A 22,420-nucleotide genomic window follows, 5' to 3' on the forward strand; every position below is an offset into this window, starting at 1 on the left:
TGTGTGAGAAAGAGATAGAGCAAGTGTGTGTACTTTACTAACTGAAAATACTGGCATGGTACGCCCTAGTCTCTTCAGTCTGTGTGTGAGCGAAGGGCTGCGCTCGGTGGAATCTTTCTACAGTCTCTCTCTGTCTTTTCAGTTGATCATGGGAAAATTTTATTTTTATGTCACCTTTTTTCTCCTTTTTTCTTTAAATCATCTTGCAATGGGTTATGGGTTGATTTACATTTCTGTTGAATACTTTTACTTCCTTTAACTTTAAAGTGTAGACTGGTGTGTGTTCGGCCTGAATGTCTGTCACTTAAGCGGCAACGGTGGCAACTCAGAGCTTTCAAAAACTTTTTCTGTTTTGTTGCTGGAGACATCACCATGTGGTGCAACTTTCTAATGAATGTTTTAGCCATTTTCATGGTGGAAGAGTTTTATATTTATGCAATTGTACAATTTTGTTCTGCAGTAAAAAAAAAAGTGTAATGTATGAATCCAAATACCAAAGTCACTGGTCAAACATTAGAACATTCATCAGATGCGATGCAGTACCCCTTGTAATAGGATGTTTTGTCAGTTTTTAAAGTGAAGTCAATGTTGAACATCAAAACGTCTGTCAAGAGTCCAACTACTCTTGTCATTTTATTCAATCTGAGAAAGACCTAAACAAATAAACGGACAATACTTTGTCAGACTCACTTTTTGTTTTTATTTACATAGCTATGTCATTAGAAAAAAAATCATCCATCTAAAATCTTGAAGAAATATTGTACCTGTAGAAACAAGAGAAAAAAAAAATTAGACTGTGTCACAGTCCACAAGTCTGAAACGTATTGTAAAGATATATAACCGTGTGATATATAACTCTTAGACAATGATGTTCAAATAAACACATTCATATAATTTCCAATACATATTTCATCTCAGTGTTGCAATTTTGATAGATTATGAACAGTTAGGGCTACAACTATGAAAAATCCCATGTGTATTTGTCAGTATGACACTATGAGTGTGTGTATATGTGTGTGTATGTCCATTGAGGCTGAGGCCCTTGGAATGTGGCAGCTCAGCCAGTCATTCAGCGTATATTTAACAAGGAGCCGTTTGTCCACGGGCTGCTCAACAGATCAGGAGCTTGAAACAATGACGTCCAATGGGTCAAACCCACTTCTAGGCGAAATAATGTTTCTCTCTCTCTCTCTCTCTCTCTCTCTCTCTCTAAACGCGTTCTCTCTCTCGCTTTCTCTCTTTCTAAAGCAACCTTGCTGTTCCCTGCCCTCCTTCCGAAGCTGGGTGGTGTGGGCCAGCCGACGCCTACTCAGCTGGGTCATGAGACCCGGGGAGCTGATGTGGAGCTCTGCTTTCAGCTGGCATTTTGTTCCTGGACTCACATGAGAAGGCAGTAATTTGTGAAGGCGAACTCTGAATGCCATCAAACTGACTCCTACTTGAACAGACTCCACTGAAAGGCTTTGGTGTGTGCCTATATATATATGTGTGTGTGTGTGTGTGTGTGTGTGTGTGTGCGTGTGTGTGTGTGTGTGTGTGTGTGTGTGTGCGTCCGTGTGTTGCTTTCTCTGGTGGGATGAATGAAGCATGGGTGTGAGTCGTGACACATCCCTACCTCCAAGACACTGTCCTCAGGCAAGTCTGTGCAGTGGACGGCGTTGTGCACTTTGTTCTTGCCGTACAGCGCCCTTAAAGTGCTGGGCCGGAGGTGGCGCGCAATCTCCTGTGAAAGCAAAGCAGGAGCAGGCCCACCATGTCAGAGGGTGAAGTATGAGATGTGTGGGCGTAACACCTTTAACCAGATCAACAGAGTGGCAGTGGCTCCTTTTCATCTACCTACTGCTGTAACCTTAGTCACAGCACGGACAGAACAGAAGCAGACTATTTACAGGCGTACGAATACACAAACCATAGTCTACACGTGAGGGAAAAAGGGAACCAAACCTGCAGCTGACCGTGCGACGGACACAACCCTTAAGTCGTCAAAAGTAACTTAAAAGGTACTGTAGCGGCGGAGCACACAGAAGGGAACACTTTCTTTTGATAGTTCGCCAACAACAGAGACTTGTTGGAGACTACAGATGGTTTACTGAACATCAGCTGCACCTAACCCTGACCTTAAACATGAATTGTAGTTAACAGAGTGTCAAGCAGATAGTTTGTTTACAATCTGAGCATCTGTGGATAGTCTGTGGGGGACCATCCAAATAAAGCGTGGCCGGCTTCTCTTTGGCTTCTAGCCATTTATTGAAGAACCACACACAGAAAACCACCATTCAGGAACTGATACAGAAGGCAGGGAAGGCGGACGGTCTTGTATGCCGATACGACACACTAGCTGGGCAAATACGCTCAAATGGATAACAGAATTACACACTAACATTTACACAGGCTAGAAAACACAGGCCCATACCAAATTGAAACATTAAACAGAATTTCAAGTTTACACATCACACGCACGGCATTATGGGGTGAACTATTACACACACAACATTACAGAAGAACACAACTCCCCTTTTCACGCCACAGTACAGTCGGAGATTCTGGAGAAAGGTTGTTGATATTCAAACTCAGCTGCGTATGAACACTGGAGGTTTTTTGAGCGCACACAAGATTATGAGGAGCAACTGAATTTGATAAAAAAAAAGTATATTGAATTCAAATCACAGACTGCATCTGTAACAGCCTGTTGATACTGAGAACAGCAAAGATCCTTGGAGACCTGTGAGCAAGGAACGTGCATGTAGCAAGGAATGTTTATTCAGGCAAGACAATCTGTGACAGATGACACAGACCATACTGTTTGAGGGTGACTTAAACATACTCCGTTTCTGTCTTTAAAACAACAATCCACTCCTCTGCCCTACCCATCCCTGAGCTCTGCTCTCTGATAACAGATCTCCACAGTCTCCCTCGCTCGCTCGCTCGCTGTCTTCTATGGGCTGTGTTTGTAAGCGTTCGACTCTGGACCTCGTATGGCCCCCGATCCCGTGGAGTGGCGGAGCCAGAACTGGGACGGAGCCGTTTTTCCAGCGTCTATCAGGTATTCGTCTCGAGCCATCCACAACCACAGATAACAGGCCAGAGCCAAAATGGCTCGTGACGATATGTTCTCAAGGACAAGGCCAGGCTCTACTGTCCTCTGCTAATCTCTGCCATGAGGAAACGTGATCCTCCCCCCAGGCAGAGCCAGCAGGGGAGGGGTCCGCCATAGTGTAAATAAGCTGGGGAGAAAACGGAGAGCAACAGGCATCCCTCCGACGTAACCTCTCCTCCCTTTGGCTCACTGAAGACAGAGACACTCGAAACTAAAACACACACTTAACGGCTCAAGGAACATTTACAACACACACACACACACACACACACACACACACACACACACACACACACACACACACACACACACACAGGGCATACCTGAGGACCTCACACAAACATAATACTAATTACCCTCGACAATGATCATTAGAGGAATAAGCTGAAGACCACACACTGCAATGGGAAACACTCACCTTTGTGATTATAGTTTGGGGTGAAAGGCAGTGGAAAACACAGGGCTTATGCCACCTGTGAGCAGAAGAGCCACTCTCTGGGCATGGAGCGATGTACATGAATGCGTTCACTATTTCATCTCCTTAACTAGGCAATGCTTTCAGGGGCTGGGACAAACTGACCCCAATTATTATCCCTCAAATGATCTCTGTTCACTGGATTCACTGGTATAGATTAGTAGGGGCTTCCTATTGTGTTTGGGGTCAAATTGACTCTTTTGTAGGTAATAGTGCTTCTTCATCCTGAAAGATTGTCTGACTCTTTCATTTACTGCAATCAGTGTCTGATATTTTCTTTTTCAGGATTTTTGTGCACATCCAAACAATTTGAATTGTATGCAATTTGAATAGTCAATATTCAATAATAATGTTTCTGATAATAGTGTTTTTGAGGTCATTCAGTATAATGGGAAACAATGGTGGTTGTCCCACAAAAAAAAACATAAATACAAAATCCAAACGTCATTTAAACGAAATTCTAAACCAATAATAAAAACCTCTGGGCAGAGTTTCTCCAAACTGCGACAGAAGATTTAGTTCATTCTTGGTGTGCACATCTGACATGTGTGGTAGTGTATTATAGATGTGCAATGGTGCATAAATTATGCCTCCCATTCGAGATAGGGTACAAAATGTCTAACTGAGTTTTAGATTAGTTTCTCACAATTGCTACTGTAGTTCAGAGCAGTTGCGTGAATAACTGCAAATTGGAAGTCAATGGACAGCATAAACATAATAGCTTGACGTCGGCTAATAACAACATAGCAAAAATATTACTCTTTAAGCCCTTGCTAGAGAGTGTCAATGCTCATAAACCATACGTAAATGCATCAGACATGATAATGAATTATGATACGGTCATTCATAGCCAATTCCAATTATCCACAGGTTCATATGATGCCCGAATGCTACGCACTCAGTCATGCTGTTTCACTGCACCTTTAGTGAAAAGTTTAGAAACTTAAAAAGTTGTTGTAAGTTCAACAGGCAATAATCTGACACTCTGTATCTGAAAGTGGTCATAATGACCAAGGATTTAACATCCGCTTCAAACAGCTCCAAAAACGGAATTAATTCAGAAGCCGGTAACAAGTTCTACTTCCGTGGCAACAACACAAAAGCTCCTCCTCTATCCTAAACCTCTATTCTCAAACCAATGATTATTATAATTTTTTTTTTTTAAGTATCACAGTACACCAACTGATTATATGGGTGTAATTTAATTGGTTCTCTCGTTCCATACATGCTGTGCTTGGAGGACTGGGGTAGAAGGAGAAGGGAACCGGAGATTTGGGCTCGCTGGAACCTTTCCCAGCCAAAGTCGTCTCCCTGTAATTGCATTAGTTACCCACAAGTGACCTGAAGCCAAAGACTTTAATTGAACTCTAATGAGCCTAGCATAGCCTGGAGAGGAGAAAGAGAGTGTTCATGCGACAATCCTAACCTTAGGACCACAACAGGCAGTAGTAGGGGAATGGCTTGCTCATATGGCCCATCGTAAGCACACTTTGATGAGGTATGTCTTAATAATTCAAAGAGGAACGTCCACACACTCGACTGTTCGCTCACCCATATTCTTTCCTCTTTCTTCCTAGTTACTAATCAGTGAGCAAATAAATAGTTTCTTGCGTCCATCTAGTTGGAAGAAAAACAAACCTGTCTTACGCCTGCTATTGAGTCATTCCCTGTGTAACTTCTCGCGTGTGTTTTTGTGACTAAGTGTAGTTTTGGAGACCAGACACAGTTTGGCGGAGATTCCTCCAGGTGAAAGATCTTATAATGTGAGACTCCCCTATCGCCGGTCAATCATGTAGTGTGCAAACCACAACAACTTCAAGATTCCTGATGACAAGACATCTCTCCTCTCTCTGTCTCTTTTGAAGGCAGCACACTCTCCTACTCCTGAACAGAGACGAAGATGTGCACATTATCTCTCCTCTCTCGATCTCTTTTGAAGGCAGCACACTCTCCTACTCCTGAACAGAGACGAAGATGTGCACATTATCTCTCCTCTCTCGATCTCCTTTGAAGGCAGCATACTCCCCTACTCCTGAACAGAGACGAGGATGCGTCTGGTGAAATGGACCTAATCTCACAGAGCTCCTGAGCCTTATATGGCTGTGCTTAAGTGTCACAGCAGTGAGCTCTGTCTGTCTGTGTGCTTTCATAAAAACCCGGCTCCATGTCCGCCACCTACCCCCACCCCCACCCCGAACACACACAAACACACACACACACAGTGCACATGGGTAACGTCAATACTGATGACAAACTAACGTCACACACTGCACCCCGTGGCGGCACCCACTTTTCCTCGCTCTCTGTCTCTGTACTCGTTGACAAAATGGAGCCGATCTGTAACAGTGCCATTTCAGTGACACTGCCAAATAAACATCTGGGTCTGTCTGACTACAGCATCACTCCTGAACAGAGGAACAGGCTGCACGCTACACACTGGACAGTGTGTGTGTGTGTGTGTGTGTGTGTGTGTGTGTGTGTGTGCACATGTGCAAACAGGTCTGTGTGTTTGTGCATGCATATACAGTATGTGTGTGTGTCTGGGTGAGTGTATGTATATACGTTTGTGTGTGTGTGTGTGTGCACATGTGCAAACAGGTCTGTGTGTTTGTGCATGCATACTGTATATGTGTGTGTCTGGGTGAGTGTATGTATATACGTGTGTGTGTGTGTGTGTGTGTGTGTGTGTGTGTGTGTGTGTGTGTGTGTGTGTGTGTGTGCATGTGTATTGGATTTGTACACCAGACATAAATCGTGCCGTACAGCTGCTGCCCCCATATTGTGATGACAGTAACACAAAGATGCCCGCATGGGTGGGGCACCTAAGTCAACAAAGTCGTCTCCAGGGAGGACAGCGCAAAATACTATTCTCTCTGTTCACAGGAAAGAACTGAACGTTAGTGGAATAAAAACTAAGAGGACCAAAATAAGGAGATCCATCCTTGCTGGAGGGGGTCATGAGTGCAGCACAGCATTAGAGATAAGGCACAGGCTATTAGCGTTAGATAGCTTTAGCAGTGGAGAAAGTATTCTGGAAAGCTTTGATATGTTTATTTTGAAGTGCATTAAGGTCCTTTGTGCATCTGTCTCAGGGCAAACAAAACATCACTTTTGATTTGCTCCAATGAAGTAAACAGGGCCCTGACTGAAAATGCATTTAAGGAAAATGATGTTAGGAGTAAATAAGGGGGATCTGAGATACAGTATTCTGAGAGAAAAGAAAATAGGAGGGGCTACGTTTGTTTGTCGAAACTGAATGCTGCTTAAGCCGAGTCCTGACATTTCGCATGACGCTCCAAACGTTTCGTTTTGTTTTCCCCCCAACCCAGCCGTTGAACTGTGGCTCTGGAAAAAAAAAAAAAAAAAAAGACACGGCAGGAAAAAGTGAGAAGGTCTTGCTAAAGTTCAGTCGATGTCACATGGCACGGCCCCTGCTTTCATTGACAGGCTGATGTAAGAGTGCTTTAATTAAGCACCGATCAATGCCCTGGGGCAGCACTGAAGCCCAGAGAGAGAGAGAGAGAGAGAGAGAGAGAGAGAGAGAGAGAGAGAGAGAGAGCGATCACTGCCATGGTTACTACAGGGCTGATCCTCACTCCCATTGGAGGCGGACAACAACATGCGCAGCACAAAGAGAAGAGTGGCATTACAATGAAATAAGCTTTGTCATTGGGCCCATTATTGAATAAGCGATAAACAGAATCTGGTTTACATGCAGTTAGGCTTGATGCACGCTTCTCATATTACCACCGTAGTATATGTCCTGATGAGGTGGTGATGGACTAAATTACTTCTCTAGGCATATGGAACATTTTAGTTAACTTGATTATGGTTGTCCTTTTGGTAGGAGGGGAAACAAATGAAGAGGAAAGGCAGGAAAAAGAGAACTAATAGTTCAGTTTCATGACCAATGGTATTATTTTCCTGACGGGAGGAAGCCTGTTGCTGAACTAAATGTGTTCTTGCTCAAACCGCTTTCCCGCTTTTGCTGTTGCTGCTGCTGCTGTTGTTGCTACTACAAAACAGGCAGTACACAGTGCTGGTGTGTCCAGCATGTATTTTTAATCTGCGATGTGCCAAAACAAGAGCGGGCTAAATTAGCAGGTTTAATTCACACACAGCAGCCAGGCAATCCATTTTACCAAGATTCATTTGCCAAACAGGGATATAAATGGATCTATCTATTGAATACTTCAGGTTGGAGCCTGAGTACCCCAAAACACACACTCTGATTAAAATGCTGATGCTTATAGTGATATGAATACGATAACACCCCCAAAAAAACCATTAATCTATTCTGGTGCTGAGCCGTGGCAGAGGAGATCTGTTTTATAGTCACCAACACTGCACTGGAATAGCCCAGACAAATAGCACTGCTGGATGGCAAAAATGAGCTTGTTTGCCTCTGATGTCGGGTGGTTATGCGTTCTCTGTTTAGGTAAACACCTCAGAGGACAACCTCAAAGAGTGTAAATAGCATACAAAGGCAAATGACATTCAGGCATAATTAAAACGTGGGAACATTTTAGCGCAACGCAAAGGTTTACCCAAAACTGATTAAATGAAGATGGCAAAGACGATTTTCCCAGGGCCAAGCTCACGCACATGAGCACGAGAGAGGAGCCCGGCACCATGTACTGAGTAACTAGGTCACCATTATTACAGCTGTATCAACTATTCAATACTGTAGCTACCTAAATAGCGGTACGGCTCTACCTCCGACACCCAACTGCTACTTATTCACACTCACTCAAGCTGGCTAGCTAACAGAGACCATTTTGTCACAAATACTCACTTGTAAGCTATTAGTTTAGGAAATACACTGTTTTGATAGGTAGGCAATGCTGGGAAATGATGACTTAACAATAGATAATTATCCTGTGATCTATCTGATAGAATTAACACCAAGTTCATATACCTCATATAAGAGATGAAAATGTATATCTGTACTGTGCTGTAGTAGCTGTGCATAAAAGCGTTTCCTAATGAATAAATATAAATGTAAATGCAACTCTCACCCAAACAAGTGCATTATTCAGGTAGGTGACAGAGTGACAGCCAGGGCCAGTGTCCCTCTAACTGACGGTTTGCGTGGGGGAAAAGGCTGGAGTCGTGACCAGTGACAGAGGCGCTTTGTTTCAGCGCTCACATCGGGGCGCATCACGAGACAGAGGCTGGTCTCATGACTGCTGCAGCCACGCTGGGACCACCGCAGGAGGTGGTGTTCAACGGCTCCACGGCAACCTGTTCAGCATGCCGTCACCGGGTCCCTTACGCTCAGCTCACAGGGGGGGGGGGGGGGGGGGTTCTGAGGCTACCTGCTCAGCGCATTTACAGATGCATTTACGACTGTTTCCCAACCAAGAAACAATCAGCAGAGCCATTTCAAGTTGGGATGAGTATGTGGAAATAGAGACATACCGCTGAAGACCACAGCAGAATTAATGTCTATACTAAATTGAGACACGTTTACTCAAAGGACAGTCCCTGCTGAGTGTGCTTATATGTGGCTCTTGAGGTGTTGGATTTGGCTGTTAGAGCAGAAAGATCAGTCAGTCATTGACAAACGGCCAGTTGAACTTTGTCAGCTGATAGTATCTGTACAATCCATTATTCATTAGAACACAAAGCGAGTGAAAGTTAAACTACGGCTCAGTCCCGGTTGAGGGTTCTCACACCAACTCAAATGTAATTAAACAGCTACCGCAGAAACGTTCTGGTTTTTATTCTGTTTTTCAATTTTGTTTTTAAGTTTAAGGTCATTCAAATCAATGCTATCCTAGACACAGAGAGCAGTAGAACAGTAAGAAAGGGCGTTAAAAAAACAACACAGCAATCACGTGCGGGTGTCACACCAAGAAGGCAAATAGACCTAAATGAATTAACATCACAAATTATTTTTGGCTTAAAATTTGCCTCAGGGAAGGTAATATCATTCATGACTGAGGTAGCAGTCAACCTTTTAAATAATCGTAGGATTGGACACACAAGCAGTTAAACAGAATGTGATAAGATAAATCAAAGGAACTTTCTTTTTTTACCGCCTGTGCCATAAAAGATTACACATAGAAAAGGCTTTCTATGCCCATGCTAGGAAGGCCTTAGGAATTCGACCCACTGCACTATTGGTCTAGCGGCTCCTCAAGTTGTAACATACCCTGATGCGAGGGTGCCTGTGAGAGACACTGAACAGAAGATGTATTGTTCTTCAGTATACTATACGTTTGTGCTCGATGTTCTAGCATAAATATTTCCTATTTCTATGGAATAACCCTCTAACATTTATTGTAGATTGGGGTATGTTCAGTCGTTATTCTATGGAATCAATGATCTGCATGAGTGTATACCTTTTAGCGCAAAGGTCACGTGTGTCAAATAACGTTTTTATGACGGTTCATGAAATCTGGGGAACACACTAGGATTGGGGAAGCAGGATAAAGTCGTTTGGGTTATATTGCGTGAGTTGTAAGATGTGTTTGAGCTTTTAACAACTGTTTATTTTTTTGTGTGCCTATGTGCTAGGTAAGTGCTTTAACCATTTAGAACAGTTAATACAACTCACTGGAAATGATGCCTTGCTGAAACAGCATCCTTAGAATAACAGCACAGCTTTTATTTTTAATTTTTGATAAAGGTTGATTGTTATAATGTCATCCGTATTTTCGATACCATGTTGCGGAGGGTACAGAGTGTTCTTGATATGGTTCATACAAACTGGCCCCATTTGACGCATTAACACAGCAGGAGAATGTAAACATAAGCTATGTCTAGCCTCTGGAAAGGTCCGCTTTTTTTCAGGCCAGCTAGATCAAATGCAGATTTGAGAGAGCATAATGACTTCATGACTTCTTTACCACGGGATCTGCCGACTCATATCTATAAGAAGGGAGGGTGACTAAGGCAGAGGCAAACCATGGGGTCATTTTCTGCCTGAAAACATAATGACAGCAGTGTTCGGTCTGTCCTTCCAGCATGATCTCACTCGGCCCACTGGCTGGAAAAAGGACACAAGATGTTGTGAGTCCCTCCAAAGAAATATGGCCGACGAACAAGGCTTGCTCAGGTCACATTAAGAACAGTCTGTGCATTAGAGGAGACTTTTAGGAGACATATTTATTCTCAAACTCTTGGTTTCTGACTTTTGGTCAGTAGGCTATGAGGAAAAACACCCAAACTGGTCATAAAAACACAAGGCTGAAGGAGCTTTTAGAATATAAAAAAAACAACAACAACTAAAGCCTCAAAACAGAGCTTAAGCATGCACATGTTGAAGCAATTGTACCAAATGTGTTTGAACCACTTGGTTGAGCAGATCTGGGAGTATTTGACGCACAAAACTCCAGGTCTGTGTGTGTGTGAGTGAGAGAGAGAGAGAGAGAGAGAGAGAGAGAGAGAGAGAGAGAGAAAGAAAGAGACAGAGAGAGACAGAGAGAGAGAAACACAGAGAAAGAGACAGAGAGAGAGAGGGAGAGAGAGAGAGAGAGAGAGAGAAACACAGAGAAAGAGACAAAGAGAGAGACAGAGAAAGAGAGGGGGAGAGAAATGAGTGTGATCAGCTATGTGGCATTACGAGACTCTGAGAGGGGGCTTTCTGTTAAAAATTACTTTGAGAAGCCAATGGTGTTAAGTAGTTATATCTCCTGTATGCGATAACAACAATTACATCAAGAAATAATTGTTCAGGACAGGGCTCTAACCACTCGATACCATAAATAGAGTATGTCATTGTATGACTTATTAGCCACAAATTAGTCATACAATTACAATTTCATCCCAAATCCTTGTGAATGGTTGGTCAAACATGTATTCCGAATGCAATGCCTCCCCTGGCAATCACGGAACTTCAAATGCTTCAGATCAATCGCTGGCTTATCACCACTGACACTTTCACCCCCAGTGCACAGGAACACGATGTAAACTTCCTCCGCATCTCCCAAGGGCCGCTCCTGAAGGCTAACAGTGAGTTCCAGAACATGTTCCTCTGATACTTTCAAAGGAACAGTGTGCATTCCGACTGCTACTCTTTTTTTTTTACCTCAATGAGCGGAAACCTATGGTCATAAATTGATAAAGCTCACAAAACATACCCAATGGTCTTGCTAGCTACATACTACAGAAACGCAGCAGGCCGTGGCTCATGTCCAAATGTTCCACAGCAGAGCGGACAGAGATTTAGGGAGTTATCAAGGGGAATACACCAAGCCTGGTCCCATGCCAGTGACCAAACAAGCCACAGAATCCCCCCCATTAATCTCTCTCTCCAAACGGGTCAAGGCCTTCATTTGGGCTTCAGATCAACAGCAAACAGGTGAGAAGACACATTTCTGCCATTTGGGTTGCCATTCATTAATCATTTGAGTTATTTTACAATGTAGATACCTGAGTGACCTATAGTGCTCTCCCAATCAGACAAGTACTATCAACAGTCACATAGCAATTGATTTTTTGCAATTGTAGTGACTTGCAAATGTCACATTGTCAACATGTTGGCATTTGTGAGCAATTGGGTTGCAGAACATTTTCACACGGCTGTTCAGTAAACATCTATCTGGACCTTTGAGGGAGATTCAAACTTTATTTGTTGCATGATAGTGTGAAATCCTTTAAACGTCCCTCAAAAATCCTTTTCCACGACAAATAACGTCCAGTATATTAAAGGTAAGCCAGACATATTAGGAGGTTCACTAAACAGGACAATGCCTCTTTTGGCATCAGTCTTGTTTTTGTATATCACAGCGCTTACTTCCCAAGCTCTTAAGACAGACAGGTTTTCTCCGTTGAACAGAGGACTTAACTGATACGTGCGGGAACGAGGCCCATTCAATGTTGTAGCGAGACTATAACTTACAGCACGTTCGTTCCCAAGCTGTGGAAGGGTTTTGGAGCCTGCAGCTAAAATGAAAGACAAACAGACCTGCAGGTGGACACAATTAGACAGCAAGGGAGGAGTGAAATCTCATCAGAATGGGCTTCACCTCATCCTCCACTCTTTCCTCATTGAACCATATACTGTGGGGGCTTTATTTCACCACAATTTAATAACTAACAGCCCAAGTATGTGGATATTTGTGTTTTGTTTTGCTTAGTTTTTTTGGCTGAGGTTTACCACAGGCAATAATGATTGCCAAAATACTATATATTAATATAAATACTAATATATATCAGAACTATGGAAAAACCACCTTCCATTGACCTCTTTTTCTACTTCCAGACGTTTTAAGGAATCTGCACCCGAAATACAAGATACTGTTGTTTACAGAGTAAAGCACTGTTTCAAGTTTACAGTTGTTGCTGAGCAAATAAGAGTTAATATGATATCTCTGTGTCAATAATGCACCGACACTTTAAACAGAAGTCATGATGATTTCCTTCCAGCCCAGAAAAGGTGTCGACCACACCCAGGATTTCCCACTGATCAGGTGATCGAATTGAGCAAGAGGTCATTCTTCAAAACTCTAGGAGCCAACAGCTGAACAGCGAGGGGCACAGTGTTTTGTGACTGAACAAACATTTACTCATGGCTTTCACACACACACACACACACACACACACACACACACACACACACACACACACACACACACACACACACACACACACACACACACACACACACACACACACACACACACACACACACTTACCTTCTCCCTTTCTCTCTCTCTCCCGCACACACACACACATACACACACTCCTACCTCGCCAAGTTATACCAAAACACTAGCAGGACCCTTCATTTGTATTTACTGCACCTGAGCCATGGTGAATTTAATGGCCGTCTAGGACAAGCTTCAGACTCTTAACACACAAGCACTAACGTGTGTATAAAGAGATGAGCAGTGTTTTCACCCGGGGGAGAGGAAACATGGCTGGCTGGCGGGCGGGCAAGCAGACTATTAAGAGTTCAAAGCATACACATACACAGACCCTGCGGAACCATCCCCTCCCGTCTCTCAACACCTCTGTGACAAGTGTCATAATCAGGCCATCTGTGTTCATTAAAACACACTCACGCAGCTCCACACACACACAATGGACACGGGTGACAGACAGAGAGGAGAGAAACGAGCCGTGGAGAACCGAGGAGACGAGGAAAGGAACACCGCAGAGCAGACGAGGAGACAGAGGGAGGGAGAGTGAGGAAGCGACAGAGAGAAACACATGGAGAGAAACAGGGAAAGAGAGAGGGTGGGCAGGACAGTGAGAGAGTAAGGGAGGAAAAAAGGAGAGAGAGAGAGAAGGGCAGGGAGTGAGATAGTGAGAGAAAGGGAGAGGAGAGGGAGAGGAGAGGGAATGTGTGTGAGAGAGAGAGAGAGAGGGAGTGCATAAGAGACAGGGGGAAAGCTGGAGAGAGCGAGAGAGTGACAGACAAGCTGATCTCCTGCTAGTGATGGAGCGTATGCAGAGCTCTCTCTCCGGTGTTGGCTGGTAAAGGGGGAGGGAGCAGGGTGGGGGGTGGAGCCTGGAGCCTTCTCGGGAGCCATGATTGAGCAATCTGCTCTGACCTTGGAGAGAGGTCAGACCTAGGGAGGCATTTTCAGTCTGCATTTCAAACGCCACACAACACAGCCACAAGTATGCCTCCAACAGAAATAGCCAGGAGTGGACAGGCACTGGTGACAAATTCCCCTTAGTAGGACATTAAATTAGTTTTCTCTTTTTGTAGCCTGACTCACTCAGAGGAAACCCATTGTCCCTTTCAAAGAGAGAAAAGCAATAAAAACCACCACAAAGAAAACGTGTTGCTGGAAAAAACATTTGCATGGATGTCTCCTTGGATAAAGCACGACTTTGATCACCACGAAATAATGATTTTACAAGTGATACCATTCTGTCGAAATCCACAGACAAAGGTCTTTAACTGAGAGCCTTTCTGTTTTATTGCTTTTATGCAACAGCACCTTTAGACCAGTTTAGTTTAGTTTATGACCAGTCCACGCCTTCTCTCTCAACACAGCAGTTCCTTGCTATGGTTCTGACCTTTTGACCTTCCAGTTATGAGTCGGCTCTCTGGCCTTTCAGTGAGTTCAGTCCTCTCTACTGCGATACCAGCAGGTCTTAGACTCAGTTACAAACAATTGTTTACAAACCAGGGCAAGCTCAGAGACAGGAGCTCTCATGTAGTCCTCTGGCACAAACAGAAACATTACAACCTAGCCCGGCCTGTCCAGCCAAGCACTTGCACTTTCAACAATGCGCCTGCTTTCAAAGAGCACCGACATACACACGAACGAGTGAGGAGGACGCACTGGGACCATTGATTATGGGCAAAGTCCACACTATTATCAGGTCCCTTCGCTCCAATAGTTTACAGGGCCAACGAACCCTTAGCCCAAGGACTGACTTCAATTGTTATCTCTCAGAGCTGGCAACCTGACAGTCCGCACCTTGTGTGTTCTGCTGGCATCGGCACAACTGTAAGTAGGCTTGGGAGAGAGAGGAGCCAGGGGGGCTGCTCAGTCCTCTCTCTCTACCCCTTCCCTCCCTCCCTTCCTCCCTTCCTCCCTCCCTGCTGCCCCTCAGAGGATTATGGGAGATACGGGCGTTTGTGTTGGGTATGTAGCCATGGCAACCCCGTGTGCATACTTCAATGCATCAGGTCTGGGCCTAATGACAGTATACATTTCATCTGGTCCACACAGAAACAATGAATGCTTTGATTTGGGGGCTAACTTCATGGAAATAGAAGGAATCATAACCAAACAAGGAGAACCAGAAGAGACAGAGTCTAATGCAGCTTTAATGCACCTAATATTCTTCCCATTTCCATGTCCAGGAACTTCAGTGAACCTAAACTTTTTCCTGACTGTTTATGTCATTATTTTCGACTTACATGTTTGGCAAAGCCATGGTGAATGGGGCTGTGAGGAGCTCTTTTTCAGACCCTAACCACCGCACTGAGCTTTAGGTTACAAGAGTCTGGACTTACCGGGTCAGCTGGTCCGCAGAACTCTCGGAAGGTTCTGGGTGCTTCTGAGGCGTGAATCTCCAGAGCCATGCAGGGTCCAGAGCAGAGCTCCGCCACCATCCCCTACAAGACACAGGCTAGAGTTAAAAGCGCCGACTCATAGCATCCAGTGCTAAGCTAAGCCTGGTGGCAATGAAAGGGCCTATTATGCGCGAGCAGACCTTGGAAAGACATTGGAGCAGCTGCAGGACTGTAGCTGTGGACTGCGTAGGCTCAGGTTTCAGGTCTACCCCAGGAACAAGTATATAAATAAAAAGTAAATATATGTGAACAATCGTTTTCATTGTGCAAGGCTTGGTCGTTTCCAGCTAGATTCATTTTCATACCATGTTAATCTTGGTTTTATGAGATATTTTCTGTAACATTGTGGGAGGAAATAGGATGAGGATGAGGAGGAATAGAGGCGATTATGTTAGGAAGCTGAGAGCTGGCAGAGAGAAGAGGGAGAGAAGGGGGAATCCAATTTTAGCAGGGCGTTCACACTAAAACTAAAACTACCCATACACAACACATTAGATCAGAGGAGGAGATTAGCAGTGTCCAGTGTACACAAACTCAAACTCAACACATACCAACAAAGAGCTTTGGGTAGTTTGTTGCCACACTAACTGTCTTGATTCATTTTCACACTACCACAGATGATTTTTTGTTTTGTTTGCTTATCCTTCTTTAATTGGGCACAAAGCCTCTAATCTCTGGCCTGAAATCATACCCTCTGTTTGTTTTTTGTTTTTTTATCTTTCTATGCAATCCTGAAGTTCATTTTTACTGGAACCAATGTCACATGGGAGACACAAGAGGATGTCGAACATGACAAACTGTGACACCCAGAATCTGGTGATTCCAAACCTTAAAAATGTCTACCCAAAAGAAGAAAAAATGAATAATTAGAAACATGTTTACTCTGAGACACTAAGGCACCCTGACTGAGATCAACGACACAAACCAGTGAGTGTGATGAATCAGTGCGTGACTGAAAGACGCAGTCAAGATAATGGAGTCAGCTGTAGGCCACTGGTTCAGCTAAGGCAATACTCCTGCTATCGGTGCCTTACTACAGGGCCCATAACAGCACATGAGCTGGATGAAACACACTAATGTTGAACAGGAAGGGGAATGGCCGTGCCCACCATGATCTATTTTCATGTTCTTTTGTCCTTCAGAGCATCCACGTGAAGTCTCATCGTTCCTTTACACTACTTACTAAAATAAAAGCCCAAAGAGTTCCTCATTAATAGTATGAGTTGGGCTGTTGTTGGGTCAGTGTTAGTTCTCATATGTATGACCTGCTATGGCATAAGGAAATGAGGAGGGGCTGGACTATGGCTCCTTTGAATCGGGGGTGGGATTAGTGGGTTACCTTTGGCTTTCTCACTCTAAAATTACATAATGGGATCAATCTCAGTGGAGGGCCATAAGGGGATGAAGTAAAGTTTGTTTGTTGTTTACCACATGGTAAGATGTAATCATTGGCTCATACAAACTAGCAGCTGTAGCATTAAGCAGAGAAGAGTACTCCACTTCTAACTTTAGTCGAGAGGGGCAGGGATTATGGTGGTAGAGGGTACATGGTGACATGACTCACCAGCAGCTGTTTACTCTTTTTACTGTTTACTTTACACAGTAAATGGAATTATTATCGGGTCATACAAACAAGCAGCCGAAGCTCAATGAGTATTTATGGAGGCAGGGGCTAACTGGTGATGTGACATGGTACCTCACCATGAAATGAGAGAGAGTGGGGGGGGGGGGTGGGGTGGTGGTGACCATGGCAACCAGGCAGCACAGCCGAATATAGAGTCGCAGATAAGATGTGCCTGTCTGCACAGTATATTTTGACAGACCCTGTTGGAGTCTGTGAACGACATGTGTGAGGGAGCCTTCACAGACACATGCTCCGGGCAGTCACGTATGTTTGAGCACAGTAAGCCTGTCACATCCTCAGTCACCAGAGTGAGGAATAGGACCACTACACAGGCTCACAGCAACAGAACACTGGAAGGTTTTTAAGATCAACACCTTGCCAGATACAGTGTCAACTGTTGTTGTGTGAGAATGGGCGGCTATTCGTCTCCGATTCCACTCTGTGTTTCCCAGTAAGGCTGTAAACTGATGAGGAGTCCATGTTTAACTGGAAACACATGCTCGAGATGGAGGCCTCTAACCTTTATGATGCATGCCTTCACTACCAGCTAACATGTGTGGATGGTATTTGCAATATTGCAAAAAACAACAAAAACCAAAGACAGCATATCCCTTCAGTGTGTCCGTCAGGATGCTATGCTTACCGTGTACTCGGTCACAACCCCTTTGTAAACTTCAAAGAATTCCTCAGCGTTGGCCCGGTCCATGTTGAACTGCAGGAGAAATGTTCAAACCAGTATAATCAATAACCATTTCATACCTTAGGCGAAAGGTCACAAAACCACCCAAAGCTATCCATGTGAGAGCTGAAACACAGTTATTACCATAACTACTGAGAAAACATTAACCAATTAAGTGGCTGAATATTTTGTGGTGTTAACATCAGCGGGGAAAAAAAAAGAAAAAAAAAGAGAATGTCACAGCACGGCTTTGTGCCACATTTAGCTATAAGAAGGTAAAGAGGGAAAGCTCACATCTTATTTTCAGCCCTGCCCTAATGAAGGCTCTTTAATGGCCTCCTATCATCAAAGTTAGGAGTGTTATCATCCTAATCATCCTATTTACTCATTTTATTGCAGTGAACAACAAGAGAAAGATCTAGCATTGATTTATTCTGCCTCAGTGTGTGCACTGTACACCATGTTTAGCAGGGTCACATGACCAGGCCTCTGTGCCCTAATTGGACGAGGGCAGTAGGGGACTGAGGAAGGTCACCGATTGCCCGATCGATGCCAGGGTCAGTTTGGACCAGAAACAGAAAGAAAAGCCTCCGATCACATGATCTGTGCTACTCTGGGGGGGAGGGGGTTATGATCTACATCGAGCACGACTAATTATCCAAAACAGCTTTGCTTTGGGCCACAAGACCCAGTTAGAGTTAAGTGCATTTTTGAGGTGATGACTTAATCTCTCATGATTTCTGAGCTTGAGCAGATATGTGACATGAGAAAGAGAGGACCATTAAAGAGGGAGAGGTTTAAAAGAAAAAAGAAAAAGAGACATTTCAGATATGTCTTACCATCTGCAATGCTGTGATTTCAAAACCTGCATCTATGATGGATCCCAGGATTTTTCCGGTCAAGGCTGTTAGAAGACAGAGACGGAAAAGTGGAAATGTTAGAAATAAACAAAAGACTATGAATAAAGCATATTCATACACACACTACTGAAATACTGGTCCTCTCGGTTCCACTGCTCTGATTTCCATTACAATTTGACATGCACAAGCTCAACTGCCAAAATGAACATCACAGCACTTGATATATTACTCTGGCTTTATTGCTCTGAGAAACACAGACAGTACCCATCTCTTCCTGCTATCATTAATCAAGCCCGGGTCACTGATTACAGCATTAAACATGTTGGGTCCAGCTCCTCACCAGAAAGCACTGCACAGAAACAGAGTCCACGGTGGGTATGAGGTGACACCGAATCAATACGACCTCTTCAGGTCATAGAGAGGAGGCGTGACTAAATGCTGTTAATGCCAGTGTGAAGGGTGAGGGCTGAGGTCAAAAGAGTAAAGATCCTTAGTTAGTAAGGGACTCTGGACCAGATGCAGTCCTGACATGGCACAACTTTGACGTATTAGCATGGATGGATGGAAAGAGGGATGATGGATGGATGGATGGATGGATGGATGGATGGATGGATGGATGGATGGATGGAAACATGGATGGATGGAAACATGGATGAATGGATTAAGGATGGAAAGATGGATGGATGGATGGATGGATGGATGGATGGATGGAAACATGGATGGATGGATGGATAGATGGATGGATGGATGGAAACATGGATGGATGGAAACATGGATGGATGGAAACATGGATGAATGGATTAAGGATGGAAAGATGGATGGATGGATGGATGGATGGAAACATGGAAACATGAATAGATGGAAACATGAATAGATGGAAACATGAATGGATGGAAATATGAATGGATGGAAAGATGGATGGATGGATGGATGAATGGATGGAAGGATGGATGGATGGAAGGATGGATGGATGGAAGGATGGAAAGATGGAAGGATGGATGGATATCAAGGCTCTTCAGAGAGATATGACTGATGCACATGAACTACATCTGAATATGAAAAGAGGATGGAAGAAATGAGGCGGAAATTAAATGACTACTCATAACATTTTGTAAATGTAATAATGTTTCTCACTGCTGTCAGTGACCCAATGATTCATGCCTCCTAAGGTGCCAGGGATATTAGGAGGAATATATGTTTCCTGTCAGCTACCCGTAACCAGAGCACTGGGGAGGGGGGGGGTATGTATGCAGTCCATAGTGCATCGCTTCAGCAAATGAGACCAAATGATGAGGGGAATGAAAGGAAATTGGATGTAACAGAATAAGTCAAATATTTGCTGATACCAACGAGCAGACTGCAAACTGATAAACTGTTTGTTTTGACAAAGGTTGGAACAGTTATGATTTCAATTATTGAACACTGGGGAATGCAAGCTGTCTACGAGCACAGAATACAGACACTGATATCAAGATCATCAATTTCTCCTTGGGCAGGCTGAGTTGATCAGTGGATTATACCTTTGCATGCACTCTCTGTTTATCTCGAGCCACACCGCCCGGCCCGCCGTTCCGTCACAGCATCTCCCAAACGCACCTACTCCGTTGCTAGGAGATGGATCTCCGGGTGCCTAGCAACACGTTTCCCTATTCCAGACATGAGTGAGGTCACAGCAGGCTCGCCTCATTGGCTGACACTCTCAGACAGAAGAAGGTGTCAACTGGCTGGACCCCAGAGACAGAAAAAAGGCGAGCCGAGGGCTGCCATTGGCGGGGAATATGAAACGAAGCAACGACCTCCAAGACGTCTCATTGGAGGACGCAAAGCCGTCAGCGCTAGCTCAGCATCACACGGCCATAACTAACTTTTATGATGATGGACTTTGTCTAAGGTGGTGTGGACACATACAGGGTTAATGAATAATGCCCACCTGTTTAATCTATACCGCTCAGGGTGGCACCGTTAACCTGCCCCTAATGACCCATCCCAGGGACACTCTTTTAAATCACGCTTTGCACAAACACAACCCAATTGGCCACCGGGGAGCTTCTGAATGACAGGAGGAAAAACTGGGGCGATAAACACATGCTACTATTTAAAAGTCCATGGCCATAATGAAGTAGAGGGAGCGCAATTTATTTTCCATTATTAGCTCCTTGACAGTGAATCTGAGAAAATGATTACCCAGGTTTTGAAGGATGCCGCTGCCTTTGGGCTGAGCCAGTTTAAGGCAGCTGGGAACGCGCTGCCATATAGCCACAAATATGCACCTGTAATGATTAAGCTATTTCATGATTAGTCCCTACCAGGCTAAAAACAGGCCAAACCCACACCCATGATTCCATGAGCATTTCTGCTGAGCTCTGGAGAAACACACGCAACATTTTGACCAAACAGAGCTTCTCAGTGACTAAATCTGTACATGAAGCAGTACATATGGGAGCAGTGACTGGGACCAACAAAAGGTTGGCACACTGATGAAACAAATATGGCCGACCACTGTTGAGGAATTGTTTGATACGTGAACAATGCTCTGATGTGGATTACGTAACCCTGAAGCCGGACAATGCTGGGGACCCACATCACATGAGCAGCCCACAGAATTAGCAGGGTGGCTGCTGCCTAATCGCTTTAATTATTTCCATAGTCCTGCACGCTCTCTCTCTCCATCTCTCACTCTCTATCACTACATATCTTGCTCTCTCTCTCTCTCTCTCTCTCTCTCACCGCAGGATCTTTGTTATTAGTCATTATTTGTGGCTCTTGTTGCAAACCTGCAGGGTTCCAGATCTCCCAATCAAAATGTAATCTAGGTCCAAATCCTCTTTGAATTACCTGTGTTTGGAGGCTACAGATATGAGCGCTACAGGAGGCTGGCTAAGTGTGAACTTGTGTGTGTGTTAGTGTGAGCGAGTAAATATGTGTGTGTGTCGGCTGAATATACTCCTGTTTGTGTGTGTGTGCATGCATGTGTTTGTATCTGTGAGTGTGTGTCTCTTTGTGTATTTGAATATGTTTGCATGTGTGTGTTCTCCCTTTCACAGTCAGTGGGGTCTCCGGTCAATCCTGCCAGCACGGTGACTCACACACAAGCTGCCGGTGAGCTGTGAGTGAAAGGCTCCTTGGTGAAAACCAGCAGCCTAGCGCAGCGCAGCCATTTCACCAACCGCTTTCACCAACCGCTTTCACTCCCGACACGCACAGACGGCACACCTCTCTTCCACCTTCCATAGGCCACCACCAGCTTAGTTCCCATTGGCAGGCCGAGGCAATCTACTGAAACACCTCTATGACTTCAGGGCACAGTGAAAGTAGTAAAAGCATAGTGAGGGCACACTGAGCAGTGAGGCGTGTAGTTTTAAAAAGACAGAGCTCCACCCAATACCTAGTTGGCAGTAAAAGAAAAGTATCCGCTAATCCACGGCTTAGCATAAATATCGGCCATGGATCTGGTAAGTCTGTCTGAGACAAACAGGCTGAAAGGGAGAAAAAAACTATCTATCTACACACAGTAAAACCTAGAAAAGGGCACAGTGAATCATCTACTCCAGGTTTACTGAGTCCCCAGGTTACACAAAAGCCCCTCGGAGGGCAGTGCCTGTGTGAAATGTCAACTAGTTGTCCAGTCAGAGCACGGCGATGTGAAATATCTACCTCTGCTTGGGCCAGAGGATTTGAGATTTCACAGGTCAGCGC

The 22,420-nt window shown here is 44.3% G+C and overlaps 1 protein-coding gene across 1 annotated transcript; it reads right to left on the minus strand.

Annotated features, from left to right (window-relative positions):
* Nucleotides 1-680: 680 nt before the first annotated feature.
* LOC105895142 (nucleoside diphosphate kinase 7) lies at nucleotides 681-18,788 on the minus strand. The gene is made up of 5 exons (XM_031574608.1): nucleotides 18,704-18,788; nucleotides 17,829-17,897; nucleotides 15,502-15,603; nucleotides 1,616-1,723; nucleotides 681-764 (listed from the first exon to the last, which is right to left on the minus strand). The coding sequence occupies exons 1-5, from the start codon at nucleotides 18,704-18,706 to the stop codon at nucleotides 732-734; spliced, it is 315 nt and encodes a 104-aa protein (XP_031430468.1). The 5' UTR covers nucleotides 18,707-18,788; the 3' UTR covers nucleotides 681-731.
* Nucleotides 18,789-22,420: the final 3,632 nt, after the last annotated feature.

The sequence above is a fragment of the Clupea harengus genome, chromosome 10 (assembly GCF_900700415.2).
Source record: "Clupea harengus chromosome 10, Ch_v2.0.2, whole genome shotgun sequence".
Lineage (NCBI taxonomy): Eukaryota > Metazoa > Chordata > Actinopteri > Clupeiformes > Clupeidae > Clupea > Clupea harengus.